The 22,706-nt window shown below is 39.5% G+C and overlaps 3 protein-coding genes and 1 pseudogene across 3 annotated transcripts; 3 read left to right on the forward strand and 1 right to left on the reverse strand.

The window, feature by feature from the left end:
• Positions 1–3,307: 3,307 nt before the first annotated feature.
• LOC141616830 (putative F-box/FBD/LRR-repeat protein At2g05300) lies at positions 3,308–7,132 on the reverse strand (annotated as a pseudogene).
• Positions 7,133–13,645: 6,513 nt separating this feature from the next.
• LOC141620251 (uncharacterized) lies at positions 13,646–14,413 on the forward strand. Its single transcript, XM_074437173.1, has one exon. It carries the CDS (start codon positions 13,646–13,648, stop codon positions 14,411–14,413), a length of 768 nt encoding a protein of 255 aa, XP_074293274.1.
• Positions 14,414–14,458: 45 nt separating this feature from the next.
• On the forward strand, positions 14,459–15,487 carry LOC141620252 (uncharacterized). Its single transcript, XM_074437174.1, has 2 exons — positions 14,459–15,124; positions 15,224–15,487. Exons 1-2 carry the CDS (start codon positions 14,459–14,461, stop codon positions 15,485–15,487), a joined length of 930 nt encoding a protein of 309 aa, XP_074293275.1.
• Positions 15,488–20,411: 4,924 nt separating this feature from the next.
• On the forward strand, positions 20,412–22,706 carry LOC141620254 (uncharacterized). The gene is made up of 3 exons (XM_074437175.1): positions 20,412–21,152; positions 21,540–22,151; positions 22,329–22,706. The coding sequence occupies exons 1-3, from the start codon at positions 20,412–20,414 to the stop codon at positions 22,704–22,706; spliced, it is 1,731 nt and encodes a 576-aa protein (XP_074293276.1).

Below are 22,706 nucleotides of genomic sequence, written 5' to 3' on the forward strand. Positions count from 1 at the left end.
TTTACCTTTTTCTTTCCCAAAATACCCTTTCCCAAATTTCCGTCATCACTCCGTTACTCTTTTTACTAATGACCCCATTTTTTTGTTATTTAATTCATTAATCCTATTTCACCCACCACCATACCCTCTATTATCAATTCATCATCATTCATATGCTCTCCATCATCGAAACCCACCATAATCGCCATCATCCATGTTTCTCAATCAACGGAACCCACCGCCACTGCATAGGGTCGGCGTACGGTCAACCCAGATACGCCCCTGCTCTTATTGCTTCTTAAGGTTGGCGGTCGCGCCTATTAACTTTGGTGTTGCGGTCTTTTGGTGGTTGAGGGTCAGTGAGGGGAGAGGTTGTGATTGTGATGGTGGGGTGACGAGGGTTATGGTGGTTTAGTGAGGGGTAGAAGGGAAGGTGAAAGGAGAGGAGGTGATATAAGAGGGTGGCGGCTGATCGGAGGATTTTGGGGATTTCTGAGGTAGTGCGGGATTCTGGTAATGGCGGGTTCCAGAGATGGTGGTTATGTGGAGGCGGTGGAACAGTTCGTTATCGTCGCCGTTGCCATGTCATTTTTCGTCGACGGCGGTGTCGGAGGTGTGAGGTAGGTGGCTTTCAATTAATAGATTTGAGTGCGGAAATCGATGGTGAGTTTAATTTCTCCCTAACAGCGCCAATCCGTCATCGTTGAATAATGATGGCGGCGGTTGGTCAGGTGATGGGTGTAAGATGAGGCTTTTTCGGGTGATGGTGAAAAAGATGAGATAAATGATAATGGGTGGGTTGGGAATTTAGATATTAAAGTTAGTTTATGGTATAAAATTAGGATTAATGTATTAGATGATGGAGATTAGTGTATTAAATAACAAAAAATGGGGTCATTAGACAAAGGAGTAACGGAGTGATGACGGAAGTTTGGTGAAGGGTATTTTGGGAAAGAAAAAGGTAAACACAGGGGTACCATATGTAGAAACTTAAAATGAGGGGTACCATGTGTAATCTGCCAAAGTTCGAGGGTACCATGGGAAAAAACCGTATAATTTATATATGACATTTAATATTTTTGTTTATAAATAAAATAAATTAATCTTTCTCAAATCTTATTTTTTTTAGGTTTAACTTCAATGTATTAAAATAAAATACATACAATTTAATTATACGGAGTAACTAATAAGTGATAATTAGTTATGCATGATCAACGTTTTATAAATAATTTTGTAAGTAATCAAATATCATAGTAATTAAAATAAAATGTATTCGAATAATGGTACAATTAACATTTAGTTCTTAAATTAGATTTATGCTCGAAATTAATTAATATATGTTCAAAATAATGTGAATATAATTTTAGGCACTTTTCAATTTTTATATATACCGTGTGATATTTATGGATCAAACATATAAGGTCCAAACTAAACTTATTCGAATATTTTGGTTGTGTCTTGCATGTGCTATGTGTCAAACATTTCTATTAGAAATTTGCAATTTTTTTTAAACAACTACAGAGTATATATAATGATTTTTAAGATTTTACCTATAAATAAAATAGGTTGAACATTCTCAAATATTATTTTTTGAGGTTTAACTTTAAAGTATTTAAAAAATACGAAGCAACATATAAAATAGTTCACTAAAAGTAATATCTAGTTAGTCATAATCAATGTCGTTTATACTTGACGTATACATATTTAATTGAAACTATGAAAGAAAAATGTAATATATTTTCTACTTTTTCATGTTGTTATAACACTATTGTACTTAATTCATTAATTTTATTTTGATTATTCAAATACACCCGTGATCACTGTGTACATACATACTCGTTATCACATTATTTAAACTTTCTCAAAAGCTCATGTGTATTTAATTTGTCGCAATATATTTTTTTTATTTCCACACTATAAAAACCGATCTTTTAGTAGTTAGCTTTAAGTTTTGTTTGTAATAAATACAATTATTCTTCCAAATGTTTTTTTTTAACGGATTTAATGGTCTAGGTTTTATAATTTTCTTAAAATTTTTACGTAAATGTACAGAATTGTGACACTCTCACTTTAATCATGAGAAAAAGGATTGTATATCAGATGTACTACATCATATTTAATGACTTTTTGAGTTTTTGTGTATTTTTTTCGAGTATAGAGTTTATAATTACATTTTAGTTTTATGATGTCAAAAATCAATTTTTTTTGAGCTTATATGTAATTTTTTTGAGTTATAACGTAACTTTTTGAGATTAAAGTTTAAGTAAATAAACTCAACAACTTTATAATAAAACTCAAATATTTTAGATTAAAACTCAAAAACTTTATCTTAATGCTCAAAAACTATACCATTTGATGTACTACATCAGATGTATAATCCACTCACTGCTTTAATCATCTATACATATCAAAATATTTCAATAAATATAATGAAAATTATACTCTATTGAAAGCATTTTTCGCAATAAACGCAATGATTTACATTTTAGAATTTTTGTGAAAATATTTTTTTAATAAATTTAGAATCAAACCGCCGTAATTATTTGATGTAATTTTATAATAACATTTATTAAACTATAATTAATACTTTGCTAAGATTTCTGCTGCATTTATTTCATTCGTATTTAATGATCAGCTGTAATTAATGGTAATTAAGGTTGAAACGCCACGTGGCGCATGCACAGCGTTTCAACCCAGTTATATATATATATATATATGTATATATATATGTATATATATATATATATATATATATATATATATATAAGATAGTTGTAAAATGGATTCAAACACAACTCTATTACTGGGTGGAAATGGTTAATAAAAAAAATCCCGTTTTACAATAAATTTGTGTAAAACCGCCTTATACAAGCATTTGTAAACCAACGTATATAAGAATTTTGGTATATTTATGTAAGACGATCTTTTACTAACTCGAGTACGTCTCCTTAACCATTAGACTAAGACATTTCGATCTATTTACTGTAAACGTTTTAGGCCAAAAATATAAAGATGGATCAAGCTAGTACCCAATTTGGTGGAAGAAAAAAAGTACCAAACACAAATAGACAATACAGCGGTATAAATGAAACTTGTAGAAGAAAGGAGAAGTGTACGAGTTTTCCTTCAACAAAGTTTAAGCACATTAGTCAAAAGATATGAATGCTTAATTGCTTGTATTTGGAACCACCCTATTTTTTAAAGAGTGTAGTTGCTCCAACTCAATTCAACTAGCTTTGTTTAACTCATCTATACGCTGCCTGTGGTTGCTTCTTCAACAATCTCTCTTCATTGAAATACCGTCAAATACGATTGTATATATCAGATATCACGTTGCAACCTCTTGATTGTTTCATTCACATTTGTACAAGATATAAAGACTTTGAAGGTCAATCTGAACACCCTATGATATGACGCAAATATCGAGATTAAATACCACGACTGATATCTGAACAAGGATTGAAAACAACATTCAATGACATAAATCATCCAACTAATCTTTGAGGCATTATCAAATGCAAGATGAACGAACGACAAAACAAGGCCCGTCTACCATAACATAAGTTTGATACTATGATATACCGACATCCTATGAGACTTAAATACGGTTATTCTAGTAAACCTGGAAGTGTTGAGACAGCAAAACAACTGCAATTATCAGCAACTCGAGTTCTTCTGCGGCTCTGATAGGGAATTCTTGATACAACACTCTACTAACTTCCCATCAATCCTGGCGTTCCGAAAGAAATTTGCTAGTTCTGTATCATCTTCTTCTGCTTTCTTGTTTTCAATTGATACTCTGTTAATGGTGTGCCGCCAACAGTTGATGGGGAGGGACTTAAAGCAACCACATTTTTTCTGGCCTTTCAATGGCATCTCATGTATCAACTGTGATAACCAAAACATAATCTCCTGTCACCATTTTTTCAGTGTGACAGTAACAATGAAAAATGCAGAGCAATGCATGTTAGCAGCTTAAATAAAAAGCCTGCAATCTGTTTGTTAATTTATTTAATTTGTGAATTCAGACAGATTTCTGAATTATACTATACCACGGCTTCACACAATCAACAGGAATCTTAAAAATCGACTAATAAAAATGGAGATTGTCCTAAAACTGTACATCTGATGACTTTTCTGATTAAAACAAATCAACAAGTGCAACATTACCTTCTAATATGGAGTATTTCTTAATAGAAGTATTCCTCAATCCTCATGCATGTTTTTTTGCCTTTGATAAGTAAATTTCAATAGTCCAACTAAAGGTGTAATGCAAGAATGCACTTCAATGAGAAGTTTTTGGTGTTACTATAACACCTTGTGTCCTTGTGTAGGGTTTACGGGTTTAGGGAATCAACCAAAAAAATAGACAGAAAAGAAAAATTCTCGTTGCTTTGGCAGAGGGGCAACACTACATGACAATGGTAATACTAACATGTTGTAGCTACTTGAAACTTAAATTAACGTAATGTTTAATTCTCAAACATTTTCGTCCAAATCCAAGCGATTGACAATTATTCATGGACTAATGAGCACAATCCACAATTTGTAAGATTATACACTCATACTCCGTATCAGACTCTTAAGAGGACTCAGAAGCCATCGAAGCAAGGAACTGAACTATAAATCACAAGACAGAAAGAAAGGAGTGAAGACTGCTCGTGAGCCGTAATTAAATATGGACTCTAATTTGTAAATTGTAACTAACCAGCTAGATAACCCATCGAAAAATAGAACAATCCACTGTAATGAGGTTACTAAGTTAGTGTCACAGTTTCAGCAAATCAAAAGTTGGTATAAGCAAGACATATGCAACTTTCTTCCATCTGCGTACACAGCCATAAGCATGATATAATTGCCAATGAAAACAAATACGAACCACCAAAACAGAGATGCGCAAAGCGACATGTAAAAGAATGAACATGGTACTCTTTGCAAAGTAGAAATACCTCAAGCGACTTGCAGATCTGAGCTTGGTTGTTATATATTGATATAGTTTCTGAACAAGGAGCAAGCCATAGGAGACCTTCGATAAAACTGACAGGAGTACGCTTCTTGAAAGATGCACGAACCTCTACAAATAAATGTTTCACACCAGAGAGAGGAGGCCGATTCTTCATCCTTACGTTTTCTGGAACTCTAAGATCCTATGTTAACAATGACAACAGCAAACACATCATCACAAAATAAATATCACCAACAATCTGGTACAGCACTTAGATACTCATCTATGAAGAATTAACTCAATTAAGTGGTCGAATATATGCAAATTGAGTCAAGAATTGCATAAAACAAAGGTTACTTCACAAAAGAAGATGCGCAAATAGCTTAACAACTCCATACGTTCCATTATTGGTTATTTCCAAAAACAAAGCAGGCAAATCTTTTGACAACAGTACTCCAATGTTGCAAAGCTTCCTACGTGTGGTGGAGTGGTAGGGTCGGATACTCGGATGTATAAAACTTTATTACTTTAGATGTTTTGTGATAAAAAAAAGATGCTCTGCTAATGTAACATACAGCGACGTTCTACTTCACCGATGCAAAAATGGAAGCATAGAGACTTTAGAAAGCTATTTGCTTTACTCCATATTCCTAAGCCGAGAATTAGAGTCTCTTTGACTCATTATAATCGAATACAATTTGATACTATAATGAAAATGCAATGCAGTTGAACAAAACGTATGAAAGAGACAAAGTAGGTCCTTGGAGTACCTTTTCAAAGCCAACACAAAGGCCCAAATGTTCACAATGACGGAACTTTGCTAAGAACTTAACAAGGCGTGTATACCACTTGTCAGTTTTATCTTCAAGCTTTAAGTAAATGGAAGCCTCCTTCAACCTTGGTGCCAAACCTCTAAGCGGTAATTCTATGGGCTTATCATCCTCAAAGTAAAAATACTTGAGATTTGGAGCATTAATTGTAGCTTTCAGAATCCATTCACATCGTATAAGCTCTAAATGGACTAAACGAGGGCTCAAAATTTCAATGGATCGCAAACAATCGCAGTGATACAAGTGTAACTCTTCAAGAGCCGGAAGTTTTTCAAGAAGGGAATGCAAGTCCATATCGTCTAGAGCAGCACCAAAAGCTTTGAACTTTTTCAAATTCGTGCAATCAAATAACTCGAAGTCACAATACCCTTCATTATCACAAAGATCTTCACACTCATAAGTTAGCTCTAACAGACTAGGCGCTTCAATCTCAATTCCTAAAGGATTAGCATAACGGTACTTAATCTCTGCCTTCTGAGTTTAGTAAGACCCGATATTTCAAGCTGATGCAAGTCATAGCAAGTATCGATATTGAAATCCTCGAGATTAGGGCACTTAGCAAGTAAATTAGTCATCGCTTCATCATTAATATATACATATGCAAGACACAGATAACACAATGAAGGAAGGTGCACATCCATCAAAGAAGATTCATTAACTTCACAGTTTGTCAAGGTTAACTTAGTGATCAAATTGGAGGTAAAAACAGTCTTAGGTAAACTGTACCTAGTCTCTTCGGACGAGTCAGATCCCAGTTGAAGTTCAAACTCTTTAAGTCGATACCCAAAAGCGCGATCAACCCAATTATCAACACGAGATTTTAACTGAGACCCAAAACCAGGCACATAAAGCTTAAGTTTTTCAAGCATCAGAAGTGACACAAAAGCTCGATCGAGAAACTCGTAAAATAATTCCCTAATTCTAATATTGGACTCCTTGCGACGGCGACCGAAATAATTAGTATCATCAATAAATAATGAGGGAAACTTAAGCCATCACAAATCTAAAATAGGCAGTTGAGTCCATAATGCACGCCAACTGTTTGATAAAATGCATGTTTTAACAGCATCCTTTGTTGGTAGAAACGAGAGTATGTGTGCCCTAATGGGGTCTGGTAAACTAGATAATCTATCGAAACCCGCGTCTAATTTGACCTTCTTCACCATTTCCATGGCGATCTTGTTGAGAATATTATGGGTGTTATTGTGGTGAGTTAGAAATTGGGGGAAGTTGGAAATGCAAAACCCTAATTAAGATCTCATGGCCGAGGGATTTGATACGGAGCGGAGTCTTTAAGTATAAGTGTATAGCTATCGAAAGTTTGAATGAACCCGCCAAATTGGGAAGGGTTAGCGCCACATTTCCCACTTTTTTTTTTTTTTTTTTTTTTTTTTCGGGATCGGAGTTCGAACTTTCAACCACGATTTCAATGTTGATGCCACTCGTAGGGCTCAGCAAAAATCCGATTATTCAAACTGATTCGATATTCGATCTGAATTTTTGGATATCCGATCCTAAAGTTAAGCTTGGTTTGAATATCTGATCCGAAATCTTTGGTTTTGGTTTGGATATGGAAATTAGAATTAAAACATTTGGATATCCGATCCGATCCAAAACTATAATTTTCGAGTATAATTTCAAGAAAATAAAATTTCATTTAATACAACAACTTAATTAATGTTTAAAATATTTGAGAAATATGTAAATGGTACTTAAATTTTATGTCGAGAACATTGGAGTATGAATACTAAAGAAAATCATCATGTAACACTATGAATATAATCGTATTTTAAACTTAATTTTAAAGTAAATTTAAAAGTATGGATATCTGATGGATATCCGCATCCGATCCGATTATTTTGGATACCCGAACATTGGATATCCGAAACATTTGGTTTGGATATTGGATATCTAACTTCAGGATTTCTAATATGGATATCTGATCTGAACTAGCACTTACGCACTTTGGATTGGATATTCGATCCGTGCTCTGCCCTAGTTAATGGTGCTTGGACCAAGGTTATACTCCCCTTGTTTCGGTCATTTGTTTACCTTTACTTTTCACATATCAATTAAAGAAATGTGAGGGAATTATTTGAGATTTTGAGGTAGTGTTATTAAATGACAAGTGAACATACACAGTAGGTCTCATGAGAGACCGTCTTTCACTAATTTGGTGGGAGACATAATAGGGAAAAAAATCAGTGGATCCCTCACCCCATCATGTGAGAGGTCTCTTAATAACGCTATTAAGAGACCGTCTCTGGAGTTTTCGTGGAACATCAATAAGATTGGATGATAAAATAACTCATTAAAAGCATGTCTAATATAAAAAGGTAAAAAAATAGATAAGACACCTTAAAATAAAAATGGTAAACGAATGACTAGAACGGAGGGAGTAATTTATAAATATCACTTTTTGTGACTTTACTAATCAAACTAATTAACATATGCATTTTCTACCACGTTTTTGGAGTGCGGCCAAAGGCCAAAGAAAAATACGATTGTCGTAAAATTGGTACACCGCGTTAAATAATAGTTTATTATTCTTATTTTCGTGTTTATATTAAGTGATGAATATGGTCAATATGTTATTATGACTTATGAGGTTGTTGTATGTCGAATTAACGATCGTATTTAATATTTAATAATTTGTGATATAAACAATCTATTGTCCTTTTTGTAATCATTTTGCTAGGTTTATACTCATGCAAAATAGCACGACTATGCTTTATGCTCTTATGAAAATTTGTATTAGCAAGTACGAAGTATTAATGAAACAAACATGCATGATAATTTTGATACTCGCTTCCTTTTATAAAGATAATCTACTTGGCTTTTACATGATCTTCAATACGCTACTTTGACCGTACTTTGGTGCATTTATATATTAATATTTTTGGATGAAAATTTCATTTTACAAAAGTTTAAATATTTTAATTTCATACTCCCTCGTATTCTATATACTAGTTTGAAAGCCCGTACGTCGTACGAGTTAATGACCTTGATTATTTTAAAACTAAGTTATAGAACATTATCAAATATGTGTTTCGAAGTTTAAATCCGGGCGTCACATAATTCTACAAAAAATGAAATATCATAATCTCTTATGGTCTCTTGATACCTACTTGATTCTAAGCATTAAGTAGCCTATAAAGCTTTGTTATCTCGAATTCTAGCAAAATTTATTAAGTACTAATAAACATAAGTGTAAGGGAATCGGGGCGCTTTGATAACCCTTATAATTAATATAATGATAGGTGTGAAATTAATGAATAATTTACATTTGTTGTATTTTGTTTGTTGGGGGGGAGGAGGGGGGGGGGGGGAATAAAATAAATGTAAACTATTGACTTGGACGGAGGGAGTATATATTTTGTTTTAACCATATACTTACCCTTCAAATATGGACAATTTATTTACACATGTCCGGGACACTCTTTTCGACATCTGCTATAGATCTGGTATTACCGCGGGAAAGGAGGTTGATATCGGTTTGGTTGATGGACATGGTGACTCTCTTCGTCCTGCGGATTTATTGCTTTATTCTTGGGACAGGGGGCGTGATGTGTGCGTTGACTTGACAGGTTCTTCTCCTTTGACTCAGACTGGGATGACGGATTTTGTGCTCGACCGGGTTGTCGGCTGATCTTTGCTCGGCGAAAGTGTGCTAAGTATGGGGATTTGTGCGCGGTAGCGGGTTATGGTTTCCTTCCTTTCTCTTTCTCTTCGCTTGGGGAGCTGGGTTCGGATGTTGTTGCCTTGCTCAAGCGGATCCAGAAATTCTTGGTATCTCAGGATGCGGGGGCTCAGGTGGTCGCTTACATTTTTACTAGACTTAGCTTTGCTATTGCTAAGGGTGTGGGAGCCCAGATTGTCTCTCGGCTCCCCACCAATTTTATGTAAACTTTTATTTTTCTTTTAATGAAAGCTGCGCGCATCCTTCCTATAAAAAAATAAAATAATAATAATAATAATAATAATAATAATAATAATAAGGGTATAATAATAATAATAATAATAATAATAATAATAATAATAATAATAATAATAATAATAATAATAATGGTCCTGCGTGAGAAGCATCATGTTGCCCCGCCTCCTTCATTGCCTCCTATGTCTGGGGATCATCATCCTCTGGTCGCTTCTTCGGCTATGATCTTGGATATGATTCGGAGCTTCCCTCGTGGCACTTCCTGTGGGAGCGATGATTTTCGTGCCCAGCACCTTATGGATTGTTTGAGTGGCGCTACTGTGGCTATTTCCGATGATTTGATCTCTTCTATTACTAGGGTGGTTAATCTTTTTCTTGAGGGCCGGTGTCCTCTTCCTCTGGGTGAGTACATTGACAGCGCCCCTCTCACGCCACTCGTTAAACCGGGTGGTGGGGTTCGTCCTATTGCTGTTGGTACGGTCTGGAGACGGCTTGTCTCTAAGGTTGGTGCTTCTATGGTTGGTCCGTCTTTATCTTCTTATTTTGATGGGCTTCAGTTCGGGGTGGGTGTGTCCGGTGGAGGAGAGGCTATCTTGCATGCCTTGAACCGGCACATTGAGGATCGGGGGGCTCAGGTGGGGCTTTCTATATTGTTGGTTGATTTCCAGAATGCGTTCAACCTTGTTGATCGTTCGACCATGCTTCAGGAGGTCCGCCGTCGTTGCCCGGCTCTCTCCCTTTGGGTGGAGTTTTGTTATTCCAGCCCGGCCCGCCTTTTTTATGGGGAGCACTGCTTGTGGTCTTGTCAGGGTGTTCAACAGGGTGATCCATTGGGCCCTTTGCTTTTCGCTTTGGTTTTGCATCCGTTAGTTTGCAAGATCCGGGACACTTTTGATCTCACTTTGCAGGCATGGTACTTAGATGATGGCACCATCGTGGGTGATACTTTGGAGGTGGGGAAGGTCTTGGATTTGATTATGGTGGATGGCCCTCTTTTTGGATTGCATCTTAATGTCTCCAAGACGGAGGTCTTTTGGCCTGTTGAGGATCCTCGGAGTCGGCTTCCTGGGGTTTTCCCCCTTCTATTTCTCGGCCATCGCGTGGTGTTACTGTTTTAGGTGGACCGGTCAGTGCTTGTTCTGATTTTAGCAGTGAGATTGTGGCGACGAGAGTAACCAAGGCCATTGAGCTAATGGATTTGGTTGCGAGGATTGAGGACCCGCAATGTGAGTTGCTTCTTCTTGAGCTTATCTTGGTATTTCCAAGCTTTACTTCTCACTTCGTACTTGCTCCCCTAGTGTTTTTGGGTCTGTCCATCTTCCTTTTGATGTCGCTCTGCGTTCTAGCTTGGAACGTATTGTCACCGCGTCAGGGCCGGGTTTTGGGGATTGGCAGTTGCGCCTTGCTACTTTCCCTTTTCAGCTTGGTGGTCTTTGTGTCTATGCGGCGAGAGATGTTTTATTTTATGCTTTTATTGCGTCCCGCTTGCGGATCTTTGGTTTGCAGGCTAAGCTCCTCGGCCCTTCTGGTATTGTAGCTGCTGGCCCTGCTTTTGATGATGCCGCGCAGGTGTTTACTGTGACTACAGGATCTGGTGTTTTAGGTAACCCTAGTGAAATTGCTGCCCCCAAACTTATGAAGAATTTGGCAGACATTTATTTCGCGACGGTTGCTGCTGCCTCAGAGTCTGTTTTCTCTTTGACGCCACGCCAGATTGCTTTATGGCAATCTCAGCAGGGTTCTCACTCCTCTTATTGGTTGCGTGCGGTTTTTATCTCGGGGTTGGGTCAGACTATGAACGGGAGGACTTACCGTTGTGTGCTGGGGTATCGTCTGGGTGTTCCGTTATTCACGGTATCTAGGCCCTGTCCGGCTTGCTCTCGGGTTTTTGCTGAGGATGTTTTTGGGGACCACACTGTTTCTTTGTCGTATCGTGGGCGTTAAACATCGGCATAACCTTGTCCGAGACACTCTTTTCGACATCTGCTATAGATCTGGTATTACTGCGGGAAAGGAGGTTGATATCGGTTTGGTTGATGGACATGGTGGCTCTCTTCGTCCTGCGGATTTATTGCTTTATTCTTGGGATAAGGGGCGTGATGTGTGCGTTGACTTGACAGGTTCTTCTCCTTTGACTCAGACTGGGATGGCGGATTTTGTGCCTGGCCGGGTTGTCGCTAATGCTGCTCAGCGAAAGTGTGCTAAGTATGAGGATTTGTGCGCGGTGGCGGGTTACGGTTTCCTTCCTTTCTCTTTCTCTTCGCTTGGGGAGCTGGGTTCGGATGTTGTTGCCTTGCTCAAGCGGATCCAGAAATTCTCGGTATCTCAGGATGCGGGGGCTCGGGTGGCCGCTTACATTTTTACTAGACTTAGCTTTGCTATTGCTAAGGGTGTGGGAGCCCAGATTGTCTCTCGGCTCCCCACCAATTTCATGTAAACTTTTATTTTTCTTTTAATGAAAGCTGCGCGCATTATTATAATAAAAATAAAATAATAATAATAATAAATCTCTTTCTCTCCTTCTCTCTAATCTCTCTCTAAAAATTCTCTCAAAATCTGCGATATGAGTGGTTCACCCTAATTTTCGCCATGGTTAGGGGCAGAAGGGGTCGGCCGCCTCTGCATCCTCGACCATCACGGTCGTCGGAATCTTCTGATCTCAGCGATACTGAAGTTGTGGATACTGTGGTGGTGGAACCGAGATCGGCTTCAACACCGTCGACTGTTTCTCCTAAACCGACTTTTGCGGGTCTCTTTACCGGAGCGACATCTGGTGAAAAGGCTGCTCCGGCAAAAACGCGTCCTACAGACCAATTTTCTAATGCTTCTAATCAAGGTATGCCTCTCTCTTATGTTCAACCTAAAAAGGATGTTGAAATCGAAATTGATGAGTCTGATGTAATTGAGGAAGTTGAATACTGGCGGAATACCCTTGTAGGCACTCTTATGGGACGTCAAACCACTTTAGATCATATGCAATCCTTGGTGGCCAAATCCTGGAATCATGTTGTGACACCTGAGGTTTTATACTTTGCCAAGGGTTGGTTTTATTTTCGGTTTGATTCAGAGGAGGACTGTGAAAAAATCATGAACGACTCATGGAACATGAATGGATTTCCTCTTATTCTTAAGAATTGGAGCACCACCATTGTTGAGGAGCTTCACACTGCCCCTAGTTCCAGTCTGGGTTAAGTTTCCTCATTTGGATCCTTGTCTCTGTTCTAGTAAGGGGTTAAGTAAGGTAGCTAGCTTTGTTGGACGACCCATTTGTGCTGATGAGTTTACCACTAATAAGAGTAAACTTGTTTTTGCCATAATTCTTATAGAGGTTGACTTGTCTAAGGACCTTCCTACTTCTGTTAGCTTCAAGACTCCTTTTCGAGGTAGGGTTGACCAGAAAATTGAATACGAATGGCTCCCTTACTTCTGTCAGGCCTGCAAGAGAATAGGTCATACCAAGGATAAATGTCGTGCAGGGATGAAGCCTAAGGTCTACAGAGCTAAAGATAAAGTACAGGTCACTGAGGCTACCACTTCCTCTGTAGTCCAGGCCTCTCAAAAGACTGCTTCTCCTCCTAAAGTGTCTAAACAGTCAGCTATTGCACATGTAACTGAGACTACTGCCCAGGTTTCTCAAAAGGCTGTATCTCCTAAGGTGACTAAAAAGTCAGCTATAGTGCCTGAAACTGTGATTATGGAGGAACCTGTTGTTGAGGTTGAGGAGATTCATACTCCTCCAGTTCAGCACCTTGATGGAACTGGGAGTGTGGTTTCTTCCAAGAACTCAGCTGCTAGGGTACCTGTTGTTATTAATCTAGAAAATAAATTTCAATCACTTGATGGGATTCACTCTGATGAAGCTCCTCTAGTGCCTGTTGAGACTAGTGCTAATACTACTGATGTTACTTTGGATGAGGCACCTGACCCTGGAGGGGGGGGGGGGGGGGTCTCTTCCCAATGATTCTTGCTTCCTGGAATATTAGAGGGCTAAATGACCCTCTAAAGCAGAGAGAGGTCTTTGACTTCTTGATGCTCCATAAAGTGGATTGTTGTGGTATTCTAGAGACCCATGTCAAGGCTCTCCAGGCCTCCTCTATCTCTAAAAGATCTTTATCTAGGTTTTCCTTGGTTATTAATTACCATGCTCACTACAATGGGCGTATTTGGATTCTTTGGAACCCTACAGTGGTCTCTCTCACTGTTTTGGGTTCAAGTGGTCAGTTCATACACTATGAGGTAGTTCACCTTGCCTCTCAATGTATGCTCAACTGCACTTTTATCTATGCTTTTAATAATGCTTCCTCCAGGCAAGATCTTTGGGGAGATCTTAGAGTTATTTCAGCTTCTATTTCTTCTCCTTGGGCTTGTACGGGAGATTTTAACGTTGTTCTTTCTTCATCTGAAAGGGTAGGAGGAGTTACTTACCCTCCTTCTGTTATGAAAGACTTTGGAGATTGCTTAGACTTCTGCAAGCTGAGTGATCACCCTGCCACTGGCTGCTTGTATACCTGGTCTAATAACCAAAATCTTACTTTGAAATGGGCTAAGCTTGACCGCATCCTGGTTAACTGGCTCTGGTTTCAGAAGTTGTCTTCCTCTGCTAATTTTCTCAACCCAGGGGCCTCTGACCATTCTCCTGCTCTCCTTAGACTGCATACTGGTATTACTAAGCTCAATAAACCATTCAGATTTCTGAACTGCTGGAGTCTTTCTCCTCTTTATTAGAACTGTGTTCAAACAAGTTGGCAGGTTAAGCTTTTTGGAGACAACATGAGTCAGTTATTATCTAAGCTCAGAAGCTTGAAAAGCCATCTTATTGCCCTTCATAAGAGCACTTACAGTGACATTGCTACTCGTGTGAAGAATGCTAAAGCTGACCTCCTCAAATGTCAATTGGAGCTGCAGGCTTCTCCTTTGCATCCTACCTTGCTTCATCAGAGTAAGGCCTTACTTCGTAGTTATATTAAGCTTCGCAAAGCTGAACTCCTTACTTTGAATCAGAGGGCTAAAATGCATCATCTTATGCTAGATGATTCTAACTCGAAGTACTTTTATGCAAGAGTTACTGAGAGGAAACATAGAAGCTCTATTGGCTCCATTCATGATATTTCAGGGAAGCTTTGTACTAGTTTTTCTGAGGTTGCTGCTGCGTTCATTAGCTATTACATGAATTTGTTAGGTTCTGACTCAGTTGTTAAGCCTATACCTCCTACGCTTTTCCAATCTGGATTATTCTCTCCCAATGCTTCTCCTTTGTTACTGGCTGTGGTTGGTGATGAGGAGATTAGAAGTGCCTTGGCCTCTATTGACAATAATAGTAGCCCTGGTATTGATGGCTATAACTCTGGGTTTTTCAAAGATTCCTGGAACGTCGTGGGGCCTGACTTCTGTGCTGCTGTGAGGGATTTCTTCCAGAAAGGTAAAATGGTCAAAGCTGTAAACAACACCCTTATTACCTTAATCCCTAAATAATGCCCTATTCCTCATAGTGTCACTGATTTTCGTACTATTTCTTGTTGCACTGTTGTTTACAAGACTAACACTAAAATCCTTGCTAATAGACTGAAATGTTTTATGGGGGATGTGATGGGGGATGAGCAGGCTGCATTTGTTCAGGGTAGGGACATATTTGATAATTCTTTCCTGGCTCAAGAGTTAGCTAACAAATACTCTAGGTCCCTGATTACACCTAGATGTATTGTTAAAGTGGACATTAAGAAAGCTTTTGACTCTGTTAATTGGGCTTTTTTGCATACTTGCCTGATTCATTATGGCCTGCCTCCTCAGTTTGTCAAATGAATCATGGCTTGTGTCACTTCCCCTTGGTACTCACTAAATGTCAATGGTTCTGTGGAGGGTTTTTTTCAAGGGAAGAGGGAGCTTAGACAAGGAGACCCATTGTCTCCTTATCTCTTTGTGCTTTGCATGGAAGTTCTCTCACGACTGTTAAGGGACCTTCCTTCTTCCCCTGGTTTTTCCTTTCACCCCAAGTGTGCTAAACTTAAGCTTACTCATTTGGTATTTGCTGATGACCTATTAGTTTTTACCCGAGGGGACCTTCCTTCTGTGCTTGCTGTGGCTGACTGTTTAAACACCTTTGCTGATATTTCTGGCCTGACTGCTAACCCCATGAAGACTTCTTTGTATTTTGGTGGGGTGGCTCCTCAGGTAAGGTCCCTTATCTTGGCTCATACTGGTTTTTCTGAAGGGGATTTTCCCTTTAAGTACTTTGGATTGCCTCTTTTTACTTCTAGGCTTACTTGCTCCATGTTTCAACCTCTTCTTGATAAACTTAAGGCTAAAATAGGGGATTGGGCTAACCACATGTTAACCTATGCTGGTAAGGCTCAATTGATAAACTCTGTTTTATTTGGCATTAACAACTTTTGGGGCGCTTGTGTGCTTTTGCCAAAAAAGGTGGTTAAAAAGATGGCCCAATTATGTAAGAATTTTTTGTGGGGTGTTGAGAATGATGGCAGGAAGTTACTAAGTCAAAGCTGGACTGCTTTGTCAAAGCCTAAAATTGAGGGAGGCTTTGATATTAAGGAAATTCTGAGCTGGAATAAAGCTCAAGCCCTCAAGTGGATCTGGAAACTTGAAACTCAACCTCACTCAATTTGGGTCAAATGGGTTAAAGCTTATTTACTTAAGGGGGTCACTATCTGGGATGCTGTGAGAAATTCTGCAACTTCCTGGTACTGGAATAACCTCTTAATTGTCAGGTCTGACTTTGTTCAGCAGGTGGGTTTAGAGGCAGCTCAATCTTTGCTGGCTGACATGCCTAATTTCTTTGCTGCTGGACAGGTCTATGACCTGCTGAGAAACCCGGCCCAGTCCCAGAGTACCTTGGCGTTTTACAGTGTAGGACTCTGCACTCTTTCCTAATCATGGGTTTGTTGGTCACCTGGCTATTCAACAACGACTGCCTACTATTGACAGATTTATATGTCGAGGCTTTCACTGGATTAACAGATGTGTCTTGTGTGGTGCTGCTGAGGAAACACAGACACACACACACACTTATTCTTTGAATGTCCCTGGGCTGCAGTTTTATGGTCTAATGTTCAGCAAGTCTACTCTTTTGTTACTTATTCTACTCAACTGGCCAGTATTCTGGATTGGTATTGTGCTCATAATAGAGGTCGCAACTGGATTAAGAAGAGGAGGAGAAGTGTACTGCTCTGTCTTATATACTATATTTGGCAAGAACGCAATGCACGTATCTTCCATGACAAGACCAGGACTATTGAAGAACTTATGAGTTTGATAACTTCTCGAGTGAACCTTAGGATGTATCATTGTACTTTGGGTTTTATTGAGTAGGCTATACCTTACTTGTTCTTTAGTTTTATGTGGTTTAGGGGGCTTCCATGGTCTCTTTGTAGATTGGTAGTGGGATCTTGTACTTCTAATTATTTAATTAATGAGAAGATCCTCTCGCTTTTTCTGCAAAAAAAAAAAAAATAATAATAATTTTTTCCGCCTCTCTCTTTCTGCTTTCTCTCTCTAAAAACCTCTGAAATTAACGTGACAAGAAGTGGTTCACTCGTTTCTGCCGCCATGCCGCGGGGGCGGCCGCCCAAGATTCAGGCCGTTCGACATACTCGCCAATCTGATTCTCATGTGGAGGACTCATCACAGGATGCTGCGGTGTTGGCTAGGTCACCAGTAGGGATGACAATGGGTAGGGTCTGGGTAGGGTCCGCCTAGACCCGGATCCGGACCCGAGATTTTCCCTTTGGACCCGTACCCGACCCAGACCCGCAAGGGTCTAAAATTTAAGGACCCATACCCGGACCCTATGGGTAAGGGTAGGGTCTGGGTCTACCCGCGGATCCGAGTTTCAGCCATTTTAGTAACATGATTAACAGCTATGGAGTCTATAATATTAAAAAAAAAAATTCATACTACTTTAACATTATGAGTTTATTAATCTCTATTGTACACTACCAAATCCAATATACATACCAAAGAGATTAAGAAAGACAAAGAAGACCTAAATTAATTTTACATCCTAATACATGTGAAAGAATCAAACTCGGAACCCAAAAATCAATACCCTACTTGATAGCCGTCTCCATCTGACCGTCGCTGGCTGCCGTTAATGGTGGTTGTCGGTCGCCGCCTATTAGAAAGGTAGTTGCCAGTCGCGTATCAGTGCTGTGGTGGTGGTTTTCTTGTGTTAGTGGTGGAGTGGTGGTATTGTCAAAAGAGTTTGGTTGGGTTTTATCACTTTATGGGATGAGGGAAAAGAAAGAGACTTTAGTTGGGTTTCTACGGTCTGCCAGTATAAATTCAGAAAAGTTGTGATTTTGATTTTTTTTTTTAATAATTGGTCTAAAGGTCGGGTATGGGTCTCATAACTTAGACCCGGACCCGGACCCAAAATATTTTCTTAAGACCCATACCCGACCCATACCCATTGGGTATGAAAAAATGAGACCCGTACTCGACCCATTAGGGTCCGACTCTCAGGGTCTGGGTCGGGTCCCCGACCCACTGCCATCCCTAGTCACCAGGTTCTGCGGTTTTGGGTGATTACCTAACCCTAAATTCGCAGAAATCTGGGAAATCGTCGTATTCTCTTGGTAAGAATTCACAAGAAAGAGGATCTGGTTCTCTCTCTGGCTCGAAGGACAAGGCTCCTCAAATCAACCCTTCCTCTGGATTGAATGATAAGGACAAGAGTACGAAGGTTGTTACTCCTACTCCGGTTCCTGTCGTCTCTAAACGTCAGCCGTATGCTAAGGTCCTGAAGACATCCAGAAAAGGTATGTCGCTTGATTATGTCCAGGCTTCCCTTGGTTAGGTAGTAATTGATGAGACGAATATTGCTGATGAGGTTGATTATTGGAGCTGTACCTTGGTGAGTACTGTCATGGGTCATAAAACCTCTATAATTGAACTGAATACGTTGGTCGCTAAACATTGGGGCCATATTACTACTCCTTAAATACTGTATTTTTCTAGGGGTTGGTTCTATTTTCGATTCCTGACTAGGGAAGACATGATAAGCATTCAATCTGAATCATGGAATCTGAACGACTTTCCTCTAGTTTTTAAGACTTGGTCCCCTACAGTTGCTGCTGAATTAGATGTTGTTACTACGGTGCCTGTCTGGGTACTATTTCCCAACTTGGATCCTTGTTTTTGGTCACAGACAGCCCTTAGTAAGATAGCTAGTTTTATGGGTCGACCAATTTGTGCTGATGAGACCACTACTAACAAGAGTAAAATTGTTTTTGCTAGACTTTTAGTGGAGGTTGACATTTCTAAAGAATTGCCCAAGGCTATATCACTTCAAACACCATTCCGTGGTAAGATCTTGTAGAAAATTACTTATGAATGGGTACCTTACTACTGTTAAACTTGCAAGAAGGTGGGACATACTAAAGAGAAGTGTAATAGGACTACCAAGGTTTTTAAACCTGTACAACCAGTGTCTATTCCTGCTGCTGTGAGTTCTGGTCCTCAGGAAAAACAGGTTGCACCACCTGATAAGGAGGGTTTTATTTCTGTCTCACACAGGAATAAGCCTGTTCACTCAAAGAACATGGTTCCTACCTCTACTCTGAATAGCTATTCTTTGCTTGACAGCTCGGAAGTTGAGTATGTTACAGTACATTTGGGAGTTGATCATGAGACTGTTCTGGTGGAGTTAGAGCCTGGTGGGTATTCGCCTCCCCTCTCGCCCCAATGATCATTTCCTCCTGGAATGTGAGGGGGGATGAATGATCCCCTAAAACAGCAGGAGGTTTTAGGCTTCTTGTTAAAACATAAAGTGGATTGTGGTGCCATCATTGCAACTCATATCAAATCTAGGTATGCTCAGGATATTCATCGTAAAAGGTTTATGAAGTTTTCTTTACTTAGTAATTATGGTTCTCATACTCGAGGGAGAATATGGATTTTGTGGAATCCTGGTTCAGTTAAGGTTCAACTTCTTGAGGAGGGTGCACAATATATGCATTGTCTTGTCACTCATCTTCTTACTCAGAAATGCATTTTGGTTACGTTTGTTTATGCTCACAATAGGGCTGTGGACATGCTAGTTTTATGGGATAGGTTACGTTATTTTTCCATGGGGCACAAAATCCCTTGGGCTTGCTTAGGTGATTTTAATGTGTCTTTGGTTGCTGAAGAGAGGTTGGGGTGTATTCTCCATCAGAGGGAGATGATTGAGTTTAGAGATTGTGTGGTTGCTTGTAATCTAGGAGACCACCCTTATACTGGTGGACGTTTTACATGGCATAACAAGCAAGGGGGCTCTCCTAAGTTGTCTAAGCTCGATAGGGCTTTGGTGAATGCAGCCTGGTACACCTATATTTCTACTTCTACTGTGGTTTTTCTTCCTGCTGGGGTCTCTGACCATTCTTCTATTCTTTTGAGTATCAATCCCACTTCCACCCATTATGTCAGGCCTTTTCGTTATCTTAACTGCTGGGCTCTCTCCCCTGATTTTCATGCCCGTGTCACACAGGGTTGGCAGCTTCCCACACATGGAGGGAAAATTTACTCTTTGTTCTGTAAACTTAGGAACTTGAAGAAGGGACTTAAATCTCTTCACTGCTCTGAGTTTTCAGGTCTTTTACAACGTGTTGAGGCAGTTAAAAATAAACTCTTAGACTGTCTATTGCATATGCAGGCTTCTCCTCTGAATACTCTTCTTCTAGCTGAAGAGAAAGAGTGTCTTTATGAATATCACAAGTTAAAGTAAGCTGAGATGAGGGTCCTTTCTCAGAAGGCTAAGCTTCAACATTTGCACCTCAGTGACCTCAACACTAAATATTTCTATGCTCACATTAAAGCTAGGAAAATTGGAAACACTATTGGGGTTATTGAGGATGTGAATGGTACTCTTTGTCATGGTCATGCTCAGGTTGCTCATGCTTTCGTAGGGTATTATAGAGATCTCTTGGGTACTTATGAAGTTGTTACTCCTCTCCCCGCGGCCCTCTTTGCTCATAATACTTTTACAACTACTGATCACTTGGTTGCTCCTGTCACTCACCTTGAGATAGAAGCTGCTCTTTTTGCTATCCAGAGGGATAAAAGTCCTGGTATAGATGGTTATTCTTCTGGGTTCTTTAGGGATTCATGGGGCATCATTGGTCATGAGTTCACTGCTGCTATAATGGAATTCTTTACTAAGGGATATATGCCTTGTGGTGCCAACTCTATTGTTATTGCTTTGATCCCTAAAGGGGACTCTCCTAAATCTGTTACTGAGTTTCGACCAATTTCTTGTTGCACGGTGTTCTATAAAACTGTGAGTAAGATATTAGCTAACAGAATGAAGCCTATGCTGGGACAGATTGTTGGTTTAGAAAAGGTTGCTTTCATTGAGGGGAGAGACTTGTTTGACAATTCTATGTTGGCACATGAAATGGCTTATAAATGTAACAGAAGCCTCATCTCTCCTAGGTGTATCTTGAAGATTGATATTAGGAAGGCCTTTGACTCAGTGAATTGGGTCTTCCTAGCAGATTGTTTGAGGTTATTTGGTTTTCCCCCTTTGTTTATTAAGTGGGTTTTGGCCTGTGTTACGACATTTCATTTTTCTCTTAATATTAATGGCATAACTAAAGGGTTCTTTCCTGGTCGGAGGGGGTTGAGACAGGGCGACCTTCTATCTCTCTATTTGTTTACTCTTTGCATGGAAGTTCTCTCTCGCCTGCTGTGACAATTACCTAGTGCTCCTGGTTTTTCTTATCATCCCAAATGTGTGAAGATTAATCTTACGCATTTGATTTTTGCTGACGATCTCTTGGTTTTTACTAGAGGAGACCTGCCTTCTATACAGGCTGTCAATGCATGTCTTTCCTGATTTGCTGCTTATTCTGGACTGAAGGCCAATCCAATGAAAACTAGCTTGTATTTTGGGGGTGTTTCTGCTCATTTGAAGGCTCATATTCTTCTTTCAACTGGGTACGTGGAAGGGACTTTTCCTGTCAAGTATTTGGGAATCCCCTTACTTAGCTCTCGGCTTACTCAATCTATGTTCAATTTTCTGCTGGACAAAATACGGAGACTGGTGAGTCATTGGGCTTCTAATCTTCTGAGCTATGCAGGTAGAATTCAACTTATAAATTCTGTTATTTTTGGCCTGAGAAATTTTTGGGTTTCTAGTGTGCTTCTGCCTAAGGGTATTGCAAAGAAAATTAACAAATTATGTAAGGATTTCCTTTGGGGCATTGAACATGGCCAGAGTAAACATGTTTTCAAGATTTGGGACAGTTTTTGTCTCCCTCGTGAGGAAGGTGGGGTTGATATTAAGGAAGTTCTTAGCTGGAATAAGTCCCAAATGTTGTCTTGGCTTAAGAAACTTATCACTCATTCAGAGACCATCTGGGTTCAGTGGGTTGAGGCATATGTTCTCAAGGGCACTGACCTTTGGGACTTCCAACTTACTGCTTCCTACTCATGGTTCAGGAGTAGCATTATTTCTTGTCGTGACTTGTTGGTTCAACACCTAGGAGGGGATCTGGAGCAAGCAGGGATGTTCTTATTGTAGGATGATTACAAGACTCAATTTTATGAGCTGATTCGTGCTAAGGGGGCGCCATTTATTCAAAGTAAAACTGTTCGGGATTCTTTTTGCTACCCTAAGCATAAGGTGATTGTTCTTTTGGCTGCTCAGAATAGGCTGTCCACTGTTGATGCTCTATGTAGTAGAGGTTTGGTCATGGTGAATAGGTGTGTTCTATGTGAATCTAGCCTTGAAACCTACTCTCACCTCTTCTTTGAGTGTCCCCATTCTGCTGCAATTTGGCGAGCCATAGCTATGTGGCTTAAGATCTCTCCTGTTACTTCTCTTCCTCAAATTTTCCACTGGTACAAGGTGTACAATCGTGGACAAGGGTTGCTTAAGAAGCAGCGTAGATGTGCTTTGATGTGTGCTCTTTATCGCGTATGGCAAGAAAGGAACAAGCGCATCTTCAAAGGCATACAAGCTACCCCTGTCACTATTATTCGCAAGATCAAAGTGTTGGTTCTTCTTAGGTTATCTTCCCTTTGA

Source organism: Silene latifolia, chromosome X (assembly GCF_048544455.1).
Source record: "Silene latifolia isolate original U9 population chromosome X, ASM4854445v1, whole genome shotgun sequence".
In the NCBI taxonomy this organism is placed as follows: domain Eukaryota; kingdom Viridiplantae; phylum Streptophyta; class Magnoliopsida; order Caryophyllales; family Caryophyllaceae; genus Silene; species Silene latifolia.

What these genes read in the sequence shown, in the direction of transcription:
- LOC141620251 (XM_074437173.1), top strand. Translation starts at nt 13,646, where the DNA reads ATGATTCTTGCTTCCTGGAATATTAGAGGGCTAAATGACCCTCTAAAG.
- LOC141620252 (XM_074437174.1), top strand. Translation starts at nt 14,459, where the DNA reads ATGAGTCAGTTATTATCTAAGCTCAGAAGCTTGAAAAGCCATCTTATT. An exon ending in AAGGTAAAATGGTCAAAGCT is followed by an intron (nt 15,125 to 15,223) that starts GTAAACAACACC and finishes GTTGTTTACAAG; the next exon opens with ACTAACACTAAAATCCTTGC.
- LOC141620254 (XM_074437175.1), top strand. Translation starts at nt 20,412, where the DNA reads ATGAGGGTCCTTTCTCAGAAGGCTAAGCTTCAACATTTGCACCTCAGT. An exon ending in TTAGGAAGGCCTTTGACTCA is followed by an intron (nt 21,153 to 21,539) that starts GTGAATTGGGTC and finishes TCTGGACTGAAG; the next exon opens with GCCAATCCAATGAAAACTAG. An exon ending in TTTCTTGTCGTGACTTGTTG is followed by an intron (nt 22,152 to 22,328) that starts GTTCAACACCTA and finishes TTGGCTGCTCAG; the next exon opens with AATAGGCTGTCCACTGTTGA.